Source organism: Falco peregrinus, chromosome 5 (genome assembly GCF_023634155.1).
Source record: "Falco peregrinus isolate bFalPer1 chromosome 5, bFalPer1.pri, whole genome shotgun sequence".
Taxonomy (NCBI): domain Eukaryota; kingdom Metazoa; phylum Chordata; class Aves; order Falconiformes; family Falconidae; genus Falco; species Falco peregrinus.
In genome coordinates, this window is record NC_073725.1 from 20,162,505 (window position 1) to 20,185,224 (window position 22,720).

Genomic DNA, 22,720 nt, shown 5'->3' on the forward strand with positions numbered 1-22,720 from the left:
GTATCTGCATAACCAGGACAAGGGATTCAGGCTCAAACAGTGAAAATATTACAGATTTAACCTTGAATTCTGGGCAGAGTATGTGAAGTGAACAATTTCATTATTAATTGAGACAAAGTTGGTCAATCTGTACCCCACACATATTCTGCAAGTGCACCACCCCCACACCCTTCTCCTCATGACCTCCCACAGATCACTGTACTTAGTTCCCATTTCTGTAACTGCAAAGGAAATGATCTTCAGCTGTTGCAGAGAGGAGCATGGGGACTGTAAATTGTAATGAGCTCCCTGCAATGTATGGGTTAGGCAGCTTGAACCATCTGAGGCAAATAGCATTACTTGATCATACTTTTTTCCCCAACCAAAATCTTCATTAGCGCTCAGAATGCCAGTGCTTGAGTGGAGAAGAAAGAAAAAAAGAAAAAAAGAAAAAAAAAGGGAGGGGAGGGGGAATGTGTCTTTGTTTTCTTTGTTTCCACCCAATGCATCTGTTCCTTCTGTTTGCTTACAGTGAGGGGCATGCCCATTGACAGCATCATCAGTATGACCTTTCTCTATTAGCAGGCAGAAGGAACAGATGCATCAGAACGAAATGGAGACTTTTTGCCATTTCAACATTGCTGTTCTGGATGCTAGCAGATATGAATCAAAAAAGATATATGCCCTTTGTGCAGTGTGCTTGTGAGCAGGCTCACATCACCTTCAGAACTGTTTAAAAGGGTATGCCTGAGTCAGGTAGAAACAAGCCACCTAATGCAGCACCATAGCTGTGACAGCAGTGAGCATGCCGGTTTTTGATGGTAGGAATCTTCTTGCTCTGCCTATAGCTTTCTGTTATCAAACTAATTTAGGAAGTCAGGTGTACAAATGGGATTTTGGTTTTGTTTTGTTTGCTTGCTCATTTTATGCAGAACTTCAGGCAGAGAACAACAGAAGAGACATTTAGCAGTTTGATATTCTTCCCTTCAGAATGTCTGGGGATTTTCCCAGTGTTCATTTGATGGCATTAAAAATGAATGGGATGACTAAATGGTTTACAATTTTACATATTCAGTTAACGTGAAAGCAATTACTAATGTGTATAATTATCTCCAGAATCACTTGAATCATGCAAATGGCATTCAAACCAACCGTTTTTAACTGTTTTCTAGGGGATGTGTCATTACATAATTCACAGTAAGAAAAGTACCCTACAATCTGAGCTCAATATTATTGCCCTTTTGAATTTACTTCTCAGATTATCCTCCTGTAGAGTGATAACTTCCTATTTTAACCAGTTTTTAGAGTGCTTCCAGATCTCAGCAGGGGGCTGGGTGTTGAATACAGCTTATTTCTATCACTTTAATGTGAGTCTTAGCTGTAACAACACTGGGATCCATGTTCAATCTCTTATCTTCTGAGTTAAGAGGACCACAGTGAGACCAGTGAGTGCTTTAACCTCACATGACAGCCCTAGTCAGTGAGAGAAGGTACAGAGAAAATGGTCAAGCATAAAGAAAAAGGAGCTTAGATTAAAATGCAGGAAAGATAAATCAGTGGTGAAGACCAAGAGGCAGAGAGCAGTGTGGTTCATGGACTGGGTTAAAGAAACTGACTGTTGAGTGGAAGAAGGAATGGGAATGAGATGCGATCTGGATGGTACAGCAAGCACTAGACTGAAGTTCCACCTGAAGCTTTGGTGCAAAAACTGTTGTAGTTTTTAATAACTGTGAGAAGAAGCTGAAGCGTAAGCTGCATTTCACTTTCCATACTTTTCCTCATTGCGATTGTTAATAATAAAGGTTGTTTGGCTGTGGCTGCAAGGAAGAAGCACTACAGATGCGTATTTCAGCTACTTTCAATTTTCTGGCAAGGGAAGGGCACGGGTCTCACTGACAAGGTGTGTGTGGTTGGGTGACCCTGGCCAGCAGCTGAGCACCCGCACAACTGCTCTCTCAGTCCTGCCACCCCCAGCAAGATGGAGTGGAGGATAGGAAGAACAAAAGCAAAATTCATTAGTTGACACACAGACAGTTTAGTAGGTGAAGGAAAGAGAAAAAAGCAGGAAATCACTTATCATGTCCCGCAAGCAGATCAATGCCCAGCCAGTCTCTGCACAACCACTACAAAAGTCAATCCCCTCCCTTCCTCTTCTTCTACCTCAGTTTGCATTGCAACAGCTACTAAGAAGAAAAAAGCCTCTATCCCAGATGAAACCAGGATGTGGGAAATAAAGCAAGCCTTGATGCTGTGCAAGCATCAAGCAGTGGTCAAGACACTGTGTGTTATTAGCACTGTTTTAGCCACACATCCAGAACACAGCACTGTCTGGGCTGCTACAAAGAAAGTTCACTCCAACCCAACCCAGTGCGGCGTGCAATCCCGTGGTACCCAAGCAAGGCAAGCACAGCAGGTCCAGTGACAGCCAACAGTCAGCGGGTACCAGACAACTATGAAGAGCAACACAGCTTCAGCATCATGCCAGCAAGTCAGTGGGTCAGGGTTATTTCAGCAAGGTACACAGCCAGGCACACATAAAAAATGTCGAGCAAAAGCCAAGGGAAGGCCACCAAGGCATGCTTTGTTACCACAGCTGAGGACATGCATGTAATTTCCCTTTTCCTCTCCCAGACTTGCACACCATTATGCTGGACCACTAGATTATCAGCAGAATCACAAGAAACACCAGATGACTGATTTTTACCAGGTAAGTCATAATAGAAACGTTGGTCAGTGAGAATAGGCAGCGAAACAGGACACTTGTTCAACTAACAGATTTTTTATTTAGCCACAGGAGTTTAGCAACCAGAAGGGAAAAACAATGTACTTATTACCCCACCAACAACTCTGCCAGTTTTTCTCAAGGCTTTGGTAGATCCAACTTACCCCAGTTCTTCCAGGTGGCAGAGGTGCAAGTGTCTCCTGAAGTACCAGAGCTGCATCCTGCCTGGAGAAGGATTTGAAAAGCTTCTGGTTTGGGAATAATTCACCCATTTTAGCATCTGTCCCTTTGCATTTCACCTCTGTTGTATTGCATTGTACCTCTAGCTGCCATCTTTCAAGATCATGGGCTGAGCAGACATCATGTAATGAAGAGGAGTGGACCTGGTGACATTCGAGGAAGCTGCAAGGGCAGGATTTTCAGAAGACTTCAGGACTTGCTACTGGTACTCTGGACACCTCTCAGTTTTTAAAAGAGGCTGAAAGGATCCTGGAACCATCAGGAGTTTTCAACAAAGTTCTTTTATGTAAATGTAAAGGTAAAAACGTTTATTCAGGATTGACAAAGTAGATGTGAGCTTTTTTGTTCAAAGTAATGCCACCAGTTCTAGGCATCACTAGCATTACTTGATAGGTGTAACTTTTCAACCCTCCCAAATCAAGTTTTGACCTGTTTGAATCCAGGGATCATAGCACTTCTGTAGCAAAGATTGTCAGGCTAAAAATTATGGCCTATGAATATAGGTCTATGAAGGCGGAAGCGTGCCCTCGTGTGACTCCTGGGAGTCTGGGGTGGGAGAAATCTGGCCTCAAGCTGTTGGGATGCAGCAAATGACAGTGGGGCCTTCAACAGAAGGGTTGTAAGACCTTCTGCACTGAGAAGAACAGGCAGAATGCAATCATGGAAACAGATTATTATGTAACAAAGATAAAACAGAGATTCCCAGAACGGATGTGGTACCCAAAGAATATCATCTGTCTAATGGAGAAAATATATACTCCAGCACAAGTTTGTATACACACATGAGCATATGTTGAACTGATTAAACACAGTTCAGTTAAATTTATTCTAATTTTACTTCGTTAGATGGGCAAATGGAAAAAATATGGTATCTGATAATAAATCAACAAGCAACTGAAAGTGACCAGACATCAAAGGTTTTTTTGAAGGCTGATAAAATATCTCCCTCTCCTAGAGAGCAGCTGATCCACCAGTAAAGGAACAGACCCCTTGATCTGAATTCCAGATCCAGTTATAGGACCACATTAACTTGTATTTCTTTGGCTAGAATTGACCTAAGGGATAACAGCCACAGATCCAGCCCTGACAGGAGAGTGACACAAGGCAGAAGTTTTGAAAGCTGTGGCCCGTTCCGCTCTCACTTGCTCTATACATGTGATTACCACAATTCAGTGAGCTGCTTGTGGTTTTGAAATGAAGCGAAGGTGACCTTGTGAGACTGATAAGTTTTTTCATATAATTTAATTTAATATTTGTATAAGCAAAGAAAAGGATTCTTCTGGAATATGTTACTACAGTATTTCATTCATACCCTGTTTCATGCCTTGAATACTTTTTATTTGAACAGAGTCTATGTCCTTGCTATCTAAAATCACTAGTACAAACATCCTGTAAGAGAATTTCTTTCTTCTCTCTCTTCCCCTCAGTATCACAACTTCCAGAAGAATTCATTAAACCTTCAGAGTGGACAACTTATTGGACACAGTGGGTTGTTGTTACTGAGATACTTTGAGGGAAAAATAGAAAGGAACGGATGCTCGTGCTGTAATTGTTAGAGACGGACAGCTGAGGAAAGTCTTGTTAAAGCTTCAGGGCATGACTCTTAGGTCAAAGACCAGAGTAAGAGCCAAGTGTCTGCCTTCAAGGGAGAAAATAAAACCCAGTAGCTTCTGAAAGATAGATCTTACTGGTCTGCACAAGCCAAACTATGCTACAGACACACACAGCCATGCTGAAGGCTCAGCAGTCTCCCCGGCTCAGCAAGGTCCTGACACAGTTTTATTTCTGCTAAAAGCTGGTACTGACACCCTGCAGCTGGATTTCCTGGTGGCTGCAAGTTCAGTGGGCTATTCCTGCTATGAAGCACAACATATCCAAGCAGCACATTGCTGTTAAAGCTAAAAAAATTTCGTTGTATGGAAGGAGTTTATGGTCTTTGTCCAGGTGGCAGTTTTGGATGTAATATACTCTGAACACGTGATGAGGCATAAAACACACTAATGTTACCAGGATGAAGAAGAAACTCTTTGCCTGAGCCCTGAATTCCACATGGGAGTTGATGTCAGGCCAGTATTTCACAGCCAGTCTACAGATGACAGACAACTGGATGACAGTAAGCACAGCACAAACTGCCACCAAAATCCCAACCAAGCAGTAGTTTGTGATCACCATGGGCACCTCTTGTATCTCCTTGTGGAACTGAAAGCATTCGGAGGGGTTGTACGTCTTAGAGGTGCCATAGTGGGAGAGAAGAACCGGTGTGACCACCAGTGCTCCCACCAGCCAGACAGCACCCACCCAGGTGGTGGTGTAGCACTTCCTAAACTCCAGGCGGAGGAGGCGTATTATGATGATAGCCACGTAAAACATGAAGGTGGTGTACATGTGGAGGTAGATGATGGCGCTTGCTAGCTTACAGGTGAACCTCCCAAATTTCCATTCCTGTAAAATGTAATAGCTGAGGCGGAAGGGGATGCTGAGTAGCATCAAGGTATGCAGCACCAGAAGGCTGATGATGATAATGGTCATCACAGATTGCGATCGTCTTTGAAACAACTGATGGGACATCATGATGACCCCAAGGGTGCCGCCGGCCAGGTTGATGAGGTACAGGGCTATGAGAATGGTGCGGAGCCTCTCTGAGGTGTCTGGCAGCGTCTCATTGGAGGAGTAGATCTGCTGGGTTATGCTGCTGTTCGGAATCATCTTAAGCTTCTCTTTCAAAGCTTACTGAAAGTGAAAAATGGGAATTGTCAAAATAGACACATTTTCTTTGTTGCTTCCTTTATTGTTAACTGTGGAATGTCACAGATGCATGAAGGGACATTTTACTGAATTGTGTTGGAAATGATGTTGTCCCATGTAGTATACAACATTATAGCTACTGTCATGCTGTATATGACAACAATAACTCTTCCCTCTCAGTGTTCTTTATATTTCATATTTTTTATTAATTATGAATGAATTTTTAATTTACTAAGCTGCATTCTAGGAATTTTTATCATTATTATTTGCCTCGAGATTCAGCCATTTTAAAATAGCCAAGACTCTGTTTATCAATTATACAAGTTCAATCTGCACTCATAAAGCTAAAATTGGAGGTGGGAATAATACTGAAATGTGAAGAGGTTGTACTTATAATTTGAGAATACTTTATGAAGACACCTGAGCCCTCTTTTTAGCGTCTTGCTGGATGGATCTAGGACACCCGTAAGGCAGCAACAGTTTCAGTTTCAAGATGCATAGAGCACACTGAAAATAAAATTATGAAAATTCCATTGCTTCTTGCTTCAGCTCCAAGTCTTTTTCACCTGAGCTACTCTACTATCAAAAGTGAGGAAAAGCTAAAAATTCTTTTAAGAACAATCTTCTGAAAGATGTAATCCTATTGGCACTTGTTGAACATAGCAACACAGCTGCATTCTCATTTAGACTTAAGGCAAAATATGGACTGTTCTGTTGTTTGGGCTTGCATAGAAGTATACTTCTGTATATAATTCTGAACAAATAAATGGGAACAGCATGCGGGGTACTTGCATACTTTGCTAATGAAATTTGTCCTTATCTTGCAAAAAGTTTCAAAAAAAAACCAAATTAAAAGCTGGAAAATGGTCACTTAAAAAAGCAGCGCCTTCTCTCTCTGATTCCTTTGGAATTTGAAATCAATAAACTAGTTTTAATCAGCAATTCTTAATTTACTTGCACTCATCTGTAAAATGATAGGCTGCAATTGTGAAACATTTTCAGGAAAACTTACTTATGAAGTAATTTTTAATTTATCTATTTATTCCTTATAAGGAAAGGAAGAAGATCAGGAAAAGCATCTTTAGAAAGCCATTGGAGTGTTGTTTCCAAGACTGATGTAAACCTTTCTGTTCACTCCCTTTTAAAATGCATGATCTTAGAAGCATTTAAATGGCTAAAAGCACATATCCACCACCCAATATTCCTGAGACAGGCATGATAAATTTGCTTTCTCAGACACTTTGCTATAAGAAAAGTTTTACAAGTTTTCAGAAGATGACTTTCTGCTCTTGACAGAAATTCATTTTCCAATGTAAACTGTTAATATTTCAAACTGGCTTTAAGAAGGTACAATCTTTTTTGTTGTTATAAACAGCATAATTACAGCCTAGATGCCAACATTTTATATTACTCTGAAATAGATTATGTTTTTCACTGTTTATAGAAATAAAATACTAAAATTTTACCTTATAATCTCCTGGTTTTGTAACTCCCTCCTTCTTCTTTGCCATTTCACCCATCCATAGCCTATGGCACATATAACCAGCAAGAAAAAAGGAGCCTTTGGTGTTACTGTTTGACCAAGAATGGTTGAAAGTTTTCTCAGCCCACATACAGGAAGGCACAAGTCTTTTTTTTTTTTTTTTTTTTCCCCCCCACTGTGATAGCAATCACATACGTTCAACAACTTATATGATTTTGTTCATGCAGAGAAAACTGCTGAAAAGCTGCTGAGCTGTCAGAGACCATTGCTGTGCTCGGACCTCAGACTGTAGGATGGACTCACCCACCAGGACTACTGGACTACTTCTGCCCACACTTTGGGCAGCCTCAAAGCTCCGATGAGCAGTGATTCCCTGAGCTGTACAACTACTAGAAGTTACCAGGGTTTGCTACTAAGCAAGTAAAAAGTGCCACTGATCAAATAAAGAGATCTTCAGCTAAGCAGAGGATTTTTCATTATAAAAACACTTTTCCCCTTAATGGTTGGACTTGATCTTAAAGGTCATTTCCAGCCTGAATGATTCTATGATTCTATGTTTAATAACTAAGCTAAATGTTCCAGAGTGACAAAGCCTTCAGCAGAGTTAACAAAAGATTCCACTCTAACATGCTATTGGATCTTCAAGAATTCAGAGGAGACTGCTCGCTGTTAAAATATTTTAAGTAAAATAAGCTTCAGGCATATATAAAAAGTGACTTAAGAGTTCCTGCTGTTAAAAAAAGACATGCAGAGGCCGGTGGTGGTTGAAGATGGTGCCTGAACCACAGGCATGAATGCTGATCCTAAACCATATCGTTAGCACAAGGTAGCTCACCAAAAAGAGGAAAGCATTGAGTCCAGGCTCTTGCAGATATTAAAAAACAGTTTCTTGACTAGAAATTAAACAGGAAAGTGTTAGCCAGCTTATTTTTCAATTAGCATTTTAAACCACCCCCAGAGTCATCAGTACTCAAACATGAAAGGACAACGCAAGGTTTTGTGAGCAGTAACATAAATACCATGTTCCAGCAGGGCTGAACTAACACTGTTGCTGCCATCCTGTGATCATCCCCTGCTGTGCATGTGAGGATGGATCCCTCCAAGAGGCTTCTTTCTTATTAAGCACAGTTATTAGGAAGAACAAGATGTGAAAGAGAACTATTAGAAGTAAATAAATACAAAGACTCAAAAAACCAAGGACGCTTCATCAGGGAAAGAAGCAGAAAGGGTTGTGAGGGTAGGCAAGAATGCGGAGACAGCAGTCTGCGAGGCATTCTCAGGATAAACTCTGAAAGCTTTGAGGGAGCTATTACCAACTCAACTAGACCGGGATTCAGAACAGGAGAGATGCCCATTTTGGAGACTGCTTAGACTCATGGGCTTGGGGTAAGAGAAATGTGCAATTGCTTCCACAAACAGAGCACTGAAGGAAGACAGCTATGTGGGTAAGGGTACTCACCAGATATGGTTCCAGCATCACTTAATCCCACATAAGGACAGGCTGCTGCCTGACATGGTAGCAATGGCGTTTGGATGGTGGAATGATCAGCTGGTTCTGCAGAAATGCAGAAGAAGGTAGGGAACAGCCTGAGTGTCAGACACGGATGGTTTCGATGGGTTGGAGTGATTGTGAAACTACATCCACAGCTTCTGGGCAAAGCAGAGAAAAGCCTGCAGCCCTGTGCTATGTCCACAAGACCTGAAGTGATCTGCAAAGCTTGAGCGACCAAGTAATTATGCAGAAGAGACATGAAGAAATTGCATTCCTGAAGTGGTTGCTATGTGACAGCCAGCACCCCAGAAAGAGCTGAATCAGGCTATAAGGTGAATTTTCTGCACTCTTCTACCTGGTTTGAGTCCAATATGAGCTCTTTGGATGTAAAGTGATGCAAAAAAAACCCTGCAAAGGTGTTGCATAGGTAATTCTGGTCACCTTGGGGAGACCACTGTTGACTGACACCACAACTCCTGGGAGTCAGAAACCGAACTTCTCAATTGATATTTCATACCTCTGAGTGTTGTCAACAAAGTCTTCTCCTCAAAATGTTCCTTAGAGGTTGTACATTGAAGCTGTTCAGCATGTAAACTTTTCATCTTCACGTTCTTCTGTTACAAAAAAGAAAAAAAAGAAATCACTCAACTCAACCCTGTAATCCAGGTCTTACACTTTAGGTTAGTTTTTCATTTGAATATAGAAGGAAATTGAGTCATATCAGCTTGTTCAAATGACTTTTCAAGATCTTGCTTTTGCTTCTTACTTCATCAGCACATAGTTTGCTTTGACCAGTGGTGCAAATAAAGGTTGAAACAGAAATGTATAGGTAGACATCAGAGATCCACGTGAGAACTAACGTCACAGATAGACTTTAAGGAAGGAAAGAATGGGGCAGGTCTGGTTCAACACTGAGGGAAAGCGAAGACAAAGAAAAAACGTGAACATTTAGATTATTAAGAAGAGAAAATCAAACAGAAGAAGCAATAGTTGAAAGAAGAGAAACAAGTCCTGTTGGATATTCAGAGACAGGATGAGTCTTGTGGAAGTGTCACTGACTGTGTCCATGCATGGGTGTAGTGGAGCACCTTTAAGCAGGGGCTAGACTCACAGTAAAACTCTAAGTTCTTGATTTAATTTCATTTCTACATAATTTCTTCTGCTTTCAGTGTCATTTCATAAGAAAATGTTATGTTTACTTGCCAGCATAATAGCAATCAAGGATTCACTTCTGAACTCAAGAGCTTCTTTTTATTTAGGAGCAACGGGATGGCACAGTGAGGCTGGATCCTGCCTGCCCATGGCACAGCACCAAGGAAAGGGCTGATGCAGGAAATCCCAGGAGACAAAAAAATAATCAAAAAGGACAAGAAAAGGAGAAAACCCACAAAAAACCAAAACAACAACCAAAAAAAGAGAAAAAGTACATAAAACTGTGCTACTTCATGTGACTGGGTAGGATTTCAGTTTGAGCCACTTCCAACCTAGGGTCATAATTGCTGATAATTTCAATTATTTATTAATATTAGACCCACTGTTGCTAGTTACTTACAAGAACTAAGCTATGTCCAGGCCAGTCATAAACAACAGTAAAACAGGGAAGACCTGTGCTATGTTTTAACATACTGCTTTTTCTGTGACTGCAGATGCAATCACAGCTCTTGCTGCCTCTCTCCCACTCCATTAGATGTGAGTCACAGGTTCTGAAAAGTGAGCAAATCATACTCCATGGTTAGTGAACTTGCAGGATAATCCCTTAACTTGCCAATCCCACCCACCAATGCAGCATGAAGAATTTAATAACTTTAGCCTGTAAGTGGTCAACAAACTTAGCAGGAGATTTGAGATTCTTGGACTAATTTACTTATTTGGCTACAGATTTGCTGAGAGGTTTCTTAGGCCTTGTTCGTTGGGATGGAAGAACGTATCTGGCTTCTCTGTCTGTTAGAAATAATAATATATAGTTGCCTCAGGCATACTTATTTATTATGCCTCAAAAGTAGACATTATGCTTTACATAAGTAGAAGTACTGTATCATGGGTTTCTGTGGTGGAATTTGGAGGAGTATATCACAGGCAGGCTATGGCTTGTCTTTTGAAACAAAACTGTTATTTCTTGGGTTTGATGCAGGGACATGAGATTTATTATTACAAGTTCAGGAACTTGCCATTATTTTCCTGTGTAGGTACATACCAGTTTAGTAGTAAGTTAGAAGATTTATGAAGTAGTTATATCCTACTATTTGGTCTAGTTGCCCTCCAACACCTGTAGAGGCAATTACAGTTGTTGCTGCTTTAGGTTATTCCAGAAAATTTATAATGGTGGCTTTAAAGCACTTGGGAACAGCTGCAAAGAACCACATGTGAGCCAAGCATCTGGCACTGATAGCTTAATCTTTTGCTGGTCCCAAATGCTTTCCTTTCTTCTTGAACACACTGCCACCCATCCTCCTTGTCAAACTTAATCCCTTTTCATTTTCAGTCCCACAGTCTTTTCCAGAAGTCTGTGTTTCTAGGGATGGACCCAAATGAAGCTACTTTAGCCTGTTTCTCATGTTCTCCTGCTTGATAAATACAGTCACAACCACGGAGCCCGAAGCTGTCTTTCCTGACTAACCTGCAGAATCAACAAGCCTCTGCAGTGATTCAAATCACTGCAAAAAATGTTTGCTTGACACAGAGTTGGCAAGGCTTAATGTTTGTTAAACTAAAAAGCAATTAGAAAGAAAACACATAAACACATTAATTTATGCAGGAAAGCAGAGATCCTCATTGCATCAACAGGAATTTTCAGTGAGTTTCAGATGGCATGGAGAGTGCCCAAAACACAGAGGTGGTGCTTTCAGGGTGGGGTGGAGAGGTTGTTTTGGGCGTTATTTTCTGGGTTTCGGTTGATTTTCCAAATTCCCCTTGGTCTTAAACTCCCAGATATCTTGCAACTGTGTCTTTGTGACCATCTCCCACAAAAATGAGCCTTACCTTGACTGAGGAAAATGTCCTGTTTTTCTGGAAGAAAGGCAAGCCCTCGTGTTATGGATGGAGTCGCAGAGAGAGCACTAGAAGACAAGGACTAGGACTCTGAAAATAAAAAGTGTTTGCATTTGTCAGGAGATTAGTTTATAATTCAATGATTCTGGTGTTTAGAGGCCTGTCACCCAGTTTCATCAAAATACACATCCTAAAAAGCGTATCTACTAGAAAAACAATGACAAAAGAGGATTTTGAACTATTGAGAACTTGAAGCACTAGATATGAGCTCTTTAGAACCTAAACCCATGAGCAAATCAGAAAAAGTGGCTTAGCATTTATCCTTACTGGGCGTGGGAGTCAACATCAGCAGCGTGAATTCTGAAATATAAAAGAAATTAAGTATCAATATGAAACAGAAGACCTAGAGCATCTCCAATATATAGTGGTAGCATTTCATACTTTTCTCAGTGGTGGAAACGGAACTGGTTGTGAAACTAGACGATTTTTTTGGTTTATAACACTAGAGATTTGAATACAAAATCTATGCTGCAGGCTACCAGACTCTTCCAATTTCATTTCCTGTGGGATTTCCAAAGGCACTTAGAGAAGCAAGGGTGAGTTTGAAATCTGTACATTTCAGCTAGTGGATGCCACCACAGAAGCCACTTCCTTCAAGTCCCTGGAAAAAAAGACAGGGCTAAGGTTTGGAACACCTGCAGTGGGGCAAATCCACAAGCAAAGGGAACTCCAAAGCTGAGGCCGTTTGTGCAATGGACTAAGTTCTGTATTTACAGACACTGACCCCCTGTCAGAGTACCTTGTCCACAGCGTGGCCACCATTTGCAGGAGAAAATACAACAGAATAAAAAGCAATTCTGCAATGCTCAATGATAGAAGTGGCTTAGGAAGCAAAGTGTTGTGCAGACAAGAATAATCCGAAGGGATTTAAAGAGAGATGCTCATGTATATAAAGTATACCTCCTCACTGCCCTGCCTTGGAAAAGGTTCTGTTGACTTCTTCAGAGATGTCAGTAGTGACCAGGAATGAACCTGTGTGCTGGCCAGTGCATCACCCACGGTAAGCCCAGAAGTCCCAACAGACCCACACTTTTCTCAGGGCAGAGCTGCCATTTTATATTCTAATCACAAATATCACTGGCATCATCAGATCTGGAAACTCAATGGTTTAAAGACAACTGCTAATTGCCAAAAAATTAGCATCTCTCCTGGGATCTCTCCCTAGGTCTCGGGTTTCTTTTGGGTCCAAAGCCCACAGTTCTCCCTCTTTTCAGGAAGAGGTCACAGATCTCTTCAATGCCAGCAATGATCACCCCAGCTGCTCTGACTTGTACCCAGGCCAGCACTTCTGCTCCTTCTAGTGCTATGCTAACAATAAGTAGTGACCACCGCTTCCTTGCAGAAGGGCATTTCTTTACAGCAAACAAAAGATGGCCTTTAAGAGGAAAGACATACAAGTCAATAAACCAGCCGCTCTTCTTATTTAGATCTTACCCAGGTTTGCTATTTGCTAAAGCGTGAAGAGCCATTACTTGAAAGCATGTCCCAAAGCAACTCAGAAAGGCTTTTTGATCACTAAATTGAATAATATCTTTAAAAGTGGAGAATATCTTTGACGTTATATATATTGTAAATATCACTAAATAATTCAGCCACATTCAGCATTTGGGAGAGGACATAACAATGCCATTTCTGCTGCCTTTTTGCTAATTGGGAAATCTCTGTGCTTCCATTATAGATTGTGTTTTCAGAAATGAAATAAAATGAGTGCCATGCCGTATGTCTGTTTATACCCCATACTCTCAACCATGGCAAAGAGAATACGTACAACCAATCAAAATGTTCTCATATTAAAATGATCATGATTGTAAGTACCATCAAACTGTCTACATCAATTCATTCAATAGCTTTCACCGTTTCTTTGTTTTCTCAGTTGAAGGATCTGAGCAATTACTGTAATTGTAAGAACATTTCTACCCTAAAGCATAGATGGGCCGTGCAGCTAATTAACATACTTTAAGCTAACTCTGAAAATGAAATATGTGATAGGTTCCAAATGGACTGTTTAGCAAAGTCCTGTTGGACTTATCTTTCCATTGTAACGAAAACAGATTGTAGAACAAGAGAATGGGATGGAGGGGAACATCTGAAATGAAGTGATTAACTTAATTGCTTTTCTTTCAACCACCAGCCGTTCTTAGCAGAAAAGAATGGGAGAAGCCTTTGTTAATGCGGAAGACACAGGAAGGAAATTATTTCTGTACATGCAATGCAAGGTTACTTTATAAAATCTTGTACTCAACCTCTAATCATTTTTGAATCACTGAAACTCAAACAAGTACAACATTTTGCAAGCTAGAAACTTGGGTATTTTAATGCATCAGTTGCCAACTGAAGAGAGGCATGGAGAGAGGGTGTCAGGAGCAATGACTAAATCCCTCCATTCCTAATATTGTTCCACTGTGGGCAATCAGTCTTGGCTTCAGAGAGCTAGGAGAGGGCTACCTTTAAAAGCAGAAAGGGGTGTTTAGGATTTAGCAGTTACCTCCCTTTGGGGATACAGGCAGCAATCTTTCTGGTGCTTTTTCTCCACTTCCCAGGAGGTGCAAGCGTTACTGGATGGCTGGTATATCTGAGCTCTGACAAGTCTCTCCCGTCTCTGCTTCTGGCTTGAAACTCTCTGAGCAAATATGGTGGAGCAGAGATTAAGAACCTACTGCTCTTCATCCAAAAATTCAGTAGAGGAACATCTCCCAGTCCAGGAACAGCCTTAAATCCATGCAATCCAGCACAAATATAACACTTGCTAGTGATGCACTTCTTTCCCAAAGGTCGGGGGAAAGACGGAGGCCCATGGATGAAGAGGACAGACTGTGGGAAGCACCGTAGCTCTTGAGCCCAACAGGAGGAATTAAACCCCCAAGGTGTTTAGAGATTGAGGAGACTGCTCAGCCTTAGGAACAAGGCTTAGAAAAGGTGGATTTAAAAGATCTTAGATTTAGGTAAAATAGCTGAGAAACACTCGACAATTTTAAAAAGGAAAAGGTAAATAAAAATGAAGTTGAATGTCAGGGCTAGGAAAAGTAAGTTGCCGTTGCTCAGTGAAAGAAAGGAGAACGCTGCCTCTTCCATGCCCACATGTGGTGGAAGGCAGGATTTGGCAGCGCCCACGCTGGACTGGGCTGCTGCAAGCCTGAAAAGGCAGCTGTGCTAGTGCTCGTATGGCCCTTCATCCACAGGGTAAATATACATTCTGGAAAGAATTAAAAGGAGAAGCTGATGTTTCTTTAATCATAGCTGGTGGGCTACTAGGGCCCTTGCAGACCTGCCTGCCTAATCTCCTATTGCACAGCGACAGCGTTGTCAGCCGGCTGTTCATATAGGACCTCAGAGGTTACAGACCTTTCTGGAGGGAAATGCAGTCATATGGACTGTGAAATAGTTGAAATGGCCTGAAGTCCTTGCCCAGCTCCCATTTTAAATACCTGTGAGGAAAAAAAAGTGATTGCATTTCACAGGAGATCATCAGACTACCTCAAACCAGCTCGGGTTTTATAAATCACAGTGCTTTTACATATGTTTTCTGTATACCTTTGAGATAAATAGAAGCCAAAAATCCAGCACAGGCATTTCTCTGCCTTGTCTACTATTTCTTTCTCATTTGGAGGTCCATTCTCTGTTCATATAAAAGCCTTCTGGGTGGTACTGGCTTTGGCATCCTACAGCTGCCTTCCAAGGATGGCAGGGCAGGCGGCTGTTTCCCCAGGGTTATCACTGACTCCCACTACAGACTTGCTGCCCAGAGTGTTTTGCTTGCAGGATAACTGCAGCAGCACACAGCTGCATGAGGAGATTTTCCCCGATCCAGGTACCACACTGATTTACTTACTCCAACCACAGTTAACATCCATCCCTCCAGCAGCTATTTACTCACTACGAGAAATAAGCTCAGGGGAAGTTTTTCTTTTCAAGAGGTCCTGCTTTTCTGCTAAGTATATCCTGAGCTCTTTGGAGATTTGTTTTATTTAAAACTTAGAGAAAAAGTTGCCTTTAATATGATTAATAATCTGATCTAAAGTGCAGACGAGAATCAGGGAGGTAGTTTACTTACAAGTTTCAAAGTTACATAGATTTATGTGTTTTAATTGTACATTTTCAATGTACAATATAGCAGAAATAATTATAGTAGAAATAAGCATCTTTAAAAACATACTTATCCGGAAGGCTGAAGGCTTAATTCATCTAAAAATTCAAAGTTATGTTCAAAAATTTGAAATTTTGTACCTTTGCATCAGAAGATGTAAACTGTCAAAAATAAATCCAGGCATTATGTCCTCAGTTCAAAGGAAGACAGTGAAAGAGACAAGTAATTCTCTTTCTTCTTTTTCACTAAGCATGGTTTTAGGCATGAGTGTCAAACCATTGTTAGCCAGCATCAACCAGTTGTTTACTACAAGAAGCTAAAAATTAACTGATTTAAAAGTTGCTTGTTAGATCCTCCTGACACTTGAAAATCCTCCTGATTAAAAAATGAATAAATAACACCGGTTTTTCCTGCCTGAGCCTTGGGGATTTCTTGCTTTCGTGTTCAAATTTAAAAATGTGCATAAAAATAAGTTTGTACCAAAATCCGACTTTATTTTCTAAACTAAAGCTCTTTGGTGCAATCCAAACCACCAGTTTAAGGAATTCTACAGCCTTTTAACTCCTTTAAAAATGTAGCTTAGGTTTTGAAGTATGGTGGGTTGCCCTTGGCTAAGCCCCCACCCAATCACTCCATCAGTTCCCCCAGAGGGATGAGAGAGAGAACTGGAAAGGCAAAAGACAGAAGAAAACTCAGGGGTCAAGATAAAGACAGGTTAATAAGTGAAAGCAAGAGGGTGAGGGGGGATAATTAAGTAATGCAAAAGCAATCATCACTCACCACCAGTAGCTGGATGCCAAATCAGTCTCCGAGCAATGGCTACTTAGAAAAAACTCCTCCCCAGCTTTACTGCTAAGGGTGACGCTACCTGCTATGAAATATCCTTCTGGTCGGTTCAGGTCTGTTTCAGCTGCATCCCTTCTCCACCTCTTGTCCCCCCCAATCCACTGGCTAGAGGGACAGACTGGAAAACCAGAAAAAGCCTCCGCACTATGCAAGGATGGCTCAGCAACAGCTAAAACACTGCTGTGTTATCAACTCTGTTCTGGTCACTAATCTAAACCACAGCACCATACGGGCTGCTATGGAGAAAATCAACTCCATCCCAGCCAGACCCAGTACAGAAAGGAAAAACACAATTTTGAAGCAAACAGTTGAAATATTCTGAAAATATAACTAAATATGAATCTTTTCAAGATGAAAGCTTTTGTTTGGCGGGGGGAGAGAAAAAAAAGAGTATATTCAGAAAGCTTTTCTAGAATATGGATTAATCCAGAAAAAAATATTTCCAGGGTGCAGTTTTCATCTGAATGGACCATACTTAAGTAATGACTGTACTTACTTAATATTTTCCAAAAAATTCTGTCTCTAGTAGCAAAAATCCCTCTTTCTGTTTGTAGAGGAAAGCGGGGCAGAGTGGGTGAGTTGTAAAGACTTTGGTCACTGGAAGATGGAGCGTATCAGGTGAGTGAGGACCTCAGGTGTGAGAGGCAAACAGATTTGAAAGTGTCCCGAAGAGAACAAGGCAGGAGTAAGTGGCAGTCAGACAGAGGCAAAACTCCTCAGTCCTGGATCTGAATGCCCTTCAACATCCTCGCCATGAGCTGCGTAACTGAGGACAGCTTTGTGGGTAACACCAAACGGGAGGGAGCAGTGATGTGTGGGGGTCAGGGCTGCCGTTCAGAGGGACCTCAGCAGACTGAGGGAATGAGCCAGCAGGAATCTTACAAGGTAATAAATAATTTGAGAAAGGTGTGGCTGTGGATGAGAAGCCCAGCGGAGGTGTTTGGATTCTCCATCCTTAAAGATTTTTAAAACACAACACCACATACTGCAGGGCAGCCTCATCTAACTTTGAGCAGGGATTACAACTAGATGACCTCGGGAGATCTCTTACAACCCATTTTTTCCTATGATTCTGTGATTTTTAACTCATCTTAATACAACAGAGGTGAGCCTGCTTTCCACATCTTTACCTCAGATTCAGAGCTTTGTGGAGGTTCAAGTTACTAAATCTGGTTACTAAATATAGTAACCAACTTGCAGCAATTACTCATGTGGAACATTTAATAACACAAATCTAAATTGCCATTTGCTCCTACACACATTCTGACCTCCAGAACAAGATTTTGTCCTTGCTATTATTTTATCAGCTCAGTTTTTTCCTGTTATAGCAAAAATGCCCCCTGATATTGAGGGTGACGTGAAACCACTTTGGTCCAACATAATTATTATTTTTCTCATTTTCACTTCACCAGTAACTGCAGTGATTTCACACTCCTACACACTTTTGTAAAAGGTGTTGTTATGGTGATGTATTTCACATGCTGTATTTTTCCATGTGCCCCCATTACCACTTTTTTCATTTGGTTGTATGGTTAAATATGCCCACGAGTGACCAGTTTGGGGTGTTTAACCAAGGAACAGCTGAGGTTTTTCTTGCAGTTTCATTTTTGTCTCATAGCTTGGCTTTAGTTATTTCGCCGTGACATAACTGCCTGTTGTCTAATTTTACTTGTCATGTTTTTCATCTGTTCTTGTAATTTTGCTGCTTCCTGTATTTCACATTCACTGGGGTGAAAAGTTTGCTGGTGGTGTTTACCAGCCTTGTTTATCTTCCACACCCCACTGCTGCATTACAAAGAGCTCCATCTCTCCTTACACACCCGAGAAGGCTCAGCCTTTCGAATTGCCTAATCGTCTGAGCATTGATACTGCTCAGTGAAAGAGCATCAGCTTGTGTTTGCAGTCTGCTGTCAGTGGTGGACAGAATGAGAACTTCAGTTTCATGGGTGATTATTTTTTGTTCTTTTATTTGTGATTGAGTTTACAGGTTGATTATTGTTGAGACAAAGTAAAATGTATGGAAGTGTGGAATACACACTTAGCAGCCCTGAAAGGAGCCTATTCTTGAATATCAGGGCAGGCTTCAGTAAATTGCCTCTTTATTTATTACAAGATCGCATACGGAGATAACAGCAGAGCTAATGAGACTGTGCATATATATGGGTTACACTAGTAATGAGAAACAGCTACGCTAATTAACTCTGCTCCCTAATGAAATTAAATGCATGCAGTGAAAGACATATATATTAAAGTCAATACCAAGCCAAAGTATATCAATTTCTAATTTCTTCAGTATGGCAGGGTGACATAAACAATATCAAGATTATATATTATCATGGAACAGTAATCATTGACAAGGAAGAAGCAGGACTTTGTGCTGGTAGGCTAAGGTGGTTCAGTTTCCACCAAAGAAAACAGTATCTTCTTTCCCTCACCCCTTCCTCTCCTCCAGACAAGCAGACTGGTAAATTAATGAACTATTATTTCTTACTTTTTAACTTAATGTTGGAAAAATAACTTGAAACGTTAATTTGCACATGTAAATTCATTAAAAGCAATATAAGCTCAAAATATAAGATTGAGTAGAAGACATAAAACAGCATTTTTCCCCACTGAGCTCACAATTATTTTCATGATTGAGACAATGGTGACAAGGGCTGTTGACACTTCCATTTTACCCTGTAACTTTTCAGTCAACTTGTTTGCTGATCTGTCTTGGGGACAGTCACATTGTCCCCACTGCTGTCAGTTGGTTGTTGACTTGGCCATGCCTTCCCCTCTCAGATGTCAACCCACTTTGTTCTACCTGGTCAGCCTGGTCTGTCCATGCTCCTTCATCCTGTTGATGAAAACAGAGGTCAGCTTTGGAGTTTGGGAAAGTTAGTTGTTGTCCACTGGCTATGGACTCTGGTGGCAAAAGGCTATGGGTCTGTATGGTCTGTGTAGGTGGAAGTTTCTGAGGTTATGGGTGAATTTCACCTGATGGAGACCCAGGTGCAGGTTCTGTTGCAGCTTCAGCTTTAGTGGCAATACTGGTGGGGCCCTCTGGAGCTTTACAGGCTGTGGGGAGAGCTGATGCCGCAGGGGTGGTTAGCATGGAGACCAGGTCCTCCTCAGTCATCACACGGTTGATGATACCCAATGGAAGTGGTTGAGGTGAACCCACACCTGGGATCTGCTCCAAACAGAGCTGAATATGGTGCGGTTTATTCCCGAGTGGTGAGCTGAATTCTTAGCAACCTACACAAAGCATATTCCCATAGACCAGTCCCACAAATTATTGTCTGCCATCCACTTCACGACCATCTCCTTAATATCACTGTCTGGATGCTCTGCTAGTTCTTGGCTTTGGGAGTGCCCTGGTTTTCCATGCACCAGGCTGAGCTGAGGCCAGAAATACTTCAGATCTGGCGTGAATTGGGTAATGAATTCTGTTCCGTCATGACCCTGTGATACAACAGGGGCTCCTAAACTGAGAAAGATGTCAAGCTGTAGAGCTACCTCAGCTGCTTTATTTGATGTAAGTGGCTGAAGAACTCAAAACTTGGTGATGCAGCCCTGGTACACCATTATGCACTTGAGGCTGCCTAGACACATGGACTGTATATTGATAAAGTCAACTTGCCCCTGTGCTAAGTGCTCCTTGTTCAGAACAGACCACCCAGAAAACCATTCCAAGTGGTGCCTTCTCTTTTCTTGGCACACTACACAGAAGGATTTGAAGTGCTTAACAGCATTTCTGGTGATGTTTGCATACTGAGACAACAAGTGTTTCATGACAGTTGTGGCCACCGTGGCCAGTAGCCATATATGCTTTTTTGATGGTACCACATGTGTCCTCAATGCTCATGTAATATGTGGGAGATTCCTCTTTTGTCTGCCTCCTCTTAATCAGCCTCTCAGTGTCTCTACATTGTAGAATTTTGTATCTGAAATGAGGGAAATAACGAGTTTATTAGCAGTAAAGCTGTGTATCTAAATGGGGAAAGCACTGATGTATACACTTAGAGTTAAAAACCCAGAAAGAGTAGGTTCTCCATACTTACTGCGTAAGCAGGTAGTATTTATGTCTTGACTTGGGATTCTGTTTTGTCATCTTTATTTCAGCAACAGCTGCACAATACTCTGCTTTTGGGATCATGTACTTGGAGCATTTCTTATTCCTTTTGTATAGTTCTTTACATTTAAATTCAAAGTCCTGAGGCAGCTTCAGGAAATCAATTACTCAGCAAGTAGAGAAATCTGATTCAGCTCCCTCCTGTTACATACAGCTGCCCTTGCATCAATTTCTGACATATGCTACAGTCATATTGTGAAACCAGTCATTTTGTAAAATTACTAAAATCTTCAGCCATTTCTCAAAATGACTTCCATTTATTTTGCAAAATGTCATAAAATAGTAGGCAGGTATTATGCAAAACAGCTAATCTCTAGCTTTTTAAACTTATTAGCTTGAAAGACAACAGAAATAACTGTTTTATTTCCTTTTATTTCCCAAAGTACTCAAAACTACACATTATATCATAGAGTGAACTATATACTATATTTTCTAAAATAAAGACTCTTGTGAGATCAACTTTACTTTGTAAAATTTGCAGCTGTTTTTTATTTTTTGTGCCATTGGATTAATATTTGAAACACCTGACATTCACCCCTGGAACAACAGTGGCAATAGTTCACATTTTGTGAAATGCTCAAAACGGTTAGGTATTTCAGGTGAAGACCAAGTAGAGAATGCCGTCCAGTGTTGTAATAAAACGAACGTTGGTTTCTGAAATGCCTAAACCCAGTATAGTTATGTGACTGATACAGTCATTTCATGAAAGAACTCAAATTTCCAATTATTAATATTTTTTGTTCTAGAATAGCCACTTTCACAGTATCATCATAATATACACTGATTTTCTGCTGTTTGGGTTTAAACTTCTGAAGGCCGGTTTACTGTAGACACAGTTTTATTCTTGCAAGCTGAATTTAACTTACAAACTGCTTTTCATGATGTGAAACTTTGTGATGCTGTTTCTAGTGTATGGACACATTTTGTGTCTTGAGCAGATCCTGATTCAGCTGCTCCTTCTGTAGCAGAGGATGGGAGCTGTGGTCTGCCTCCATATATGTGGAGTTTGCATGCATGCACGTTTCTTTGCATGCAGCTTCCCGACTGGTGAGGCTCTCCTCTCCAAGGATATGATTCCAAGTTCTCTGCCACAGGATTTTCCACCAGTGCAGATACTGTCTTTGCTGCCCTTTCTTACTTCTTTTCTCCCACGCTTTTGTAGCACCTGACTAGTGGAGTCTAGCATCTGTTGATGTGCTCATCAACAACTCCTGCTGTGAAGCCTTGCATCTGCTGAGGAAAAGCATTGGGAAGACAAAGTCCTATCTGCAATTTTTACATGTTTCTGTTAGAGATTATGGTGCCACCACCAGTATATGCCTCCCCCCTCAGCCATAGGCAGGTGGTGTGTTTCTCTGTGCTGTAGACCTCTAAAACAGATGAGAAGCTGAGAGCTCTTTCACAGGTGTCCTTCCCTTAGCATGCACCCCCTGCCAAGCACAAGTCAGGGTCTTGCTTCCCAGGTTCAGATGAAACATTTGGAGATACTACTAAATTTCTGTGCAGCATCTGTTTTGCCTCTTTTGTTGGCATTGGGCATGTGGCCCCTCCTGACTGTGACCTTGCCATGGATGGAGTCACCTGTGGATTTGATAGCTGAGCCTCGAGCTGGTTGTGTGTTACCCTTCCCAGCTGTGAGACTTGCACCATGTCCATTAGCAAGACCTCAGAATCAGGGGAGCCCCAGCCACCCATGGGTGGCACACAATTCACTGAGGGCACAGCTGCTACAGTGAAGGAGCAAAACCAGCCAGGCAGTCTTCAACTGGAGGTGTTACTGGGAGGGAGGGAAGTGTTACCGGTTGAAGGTGAAAGCAGCCAACCAGCTTGTCTGCTGCCTCGCCAGAGGAAAAAGGACTACATATTACTTAATGCTTCAGGGAATGAATACTGTATATTATCTTTATTGGTATTTATCTTTTGAGTTTAAATCTGGCTTATTAAGCATCTGTTTGCAAGTGGGG

The 22,720-nt window shown here is 41.3% G+C and overlaps 1 protein-coding gene across 5 annotated transcripts; it reads right to left on the bottom strand.

Moving 5' to 3' along the window:
- Nucleotides 1-3,730: 3,730 nt before the first annotated feature.
- On the bottom strand, nt 3,731-9,723 carry LOC101916380 (probable G-protein coupled receptor 141). Of its 5 annotated transcripts, XM_055806659.1 has the most exons (5): nt 9,179-9,723; nt 8,629-8,724; nt 8,189-8,283; nt 7,153-7,258; nt 3,731-5,671 (listed from the first exon to the last, which is right to left on the bottom strand). In XM_055806659.1, the coding sequence occupies exon 5, from the start codon at nt 5,645-5,647 to the stop codon at nt 4,781-4,783; it is 867 nt and encodes a 288-aa protein (XP_055662634.1). In that variant the 5' UTR covers nt 5,648-5,671; nt 7,153-7,258; nt 8,189-8,283; nt 8,629-8,724; nt 9,179-9,723; the 3' UTR covers nt 3,731-4,780. The 5 variants fall into 5 exon arrangements, with proteins under 5 accessions (XP_055662634.1, XP_055662635.1, XP_005242331.1 ...); XM_055806660.1 differs by lacking the exons at nt 7,153-7,258; nt 8,189-8,283 and having other exon boundaries at nt 9,179-9,275; nt 9,428-9,723; XM_005242274.3 differs by lacking the exon at nt 8,189-8,283.
- Between the last annotated feature and the right edge of the window lie 12,997 nt (nt 9,724-22,720).

What these genes read in the sequence shown, in the direction of transcription:
- LOC101916380 (XM_055806660.1), bottom strand. Translation starts at nt 5,647, where the DNA reads ATGATTCCGAACAGCAGCATAACCCAGCAGATCTACTCCTCCAATGAG.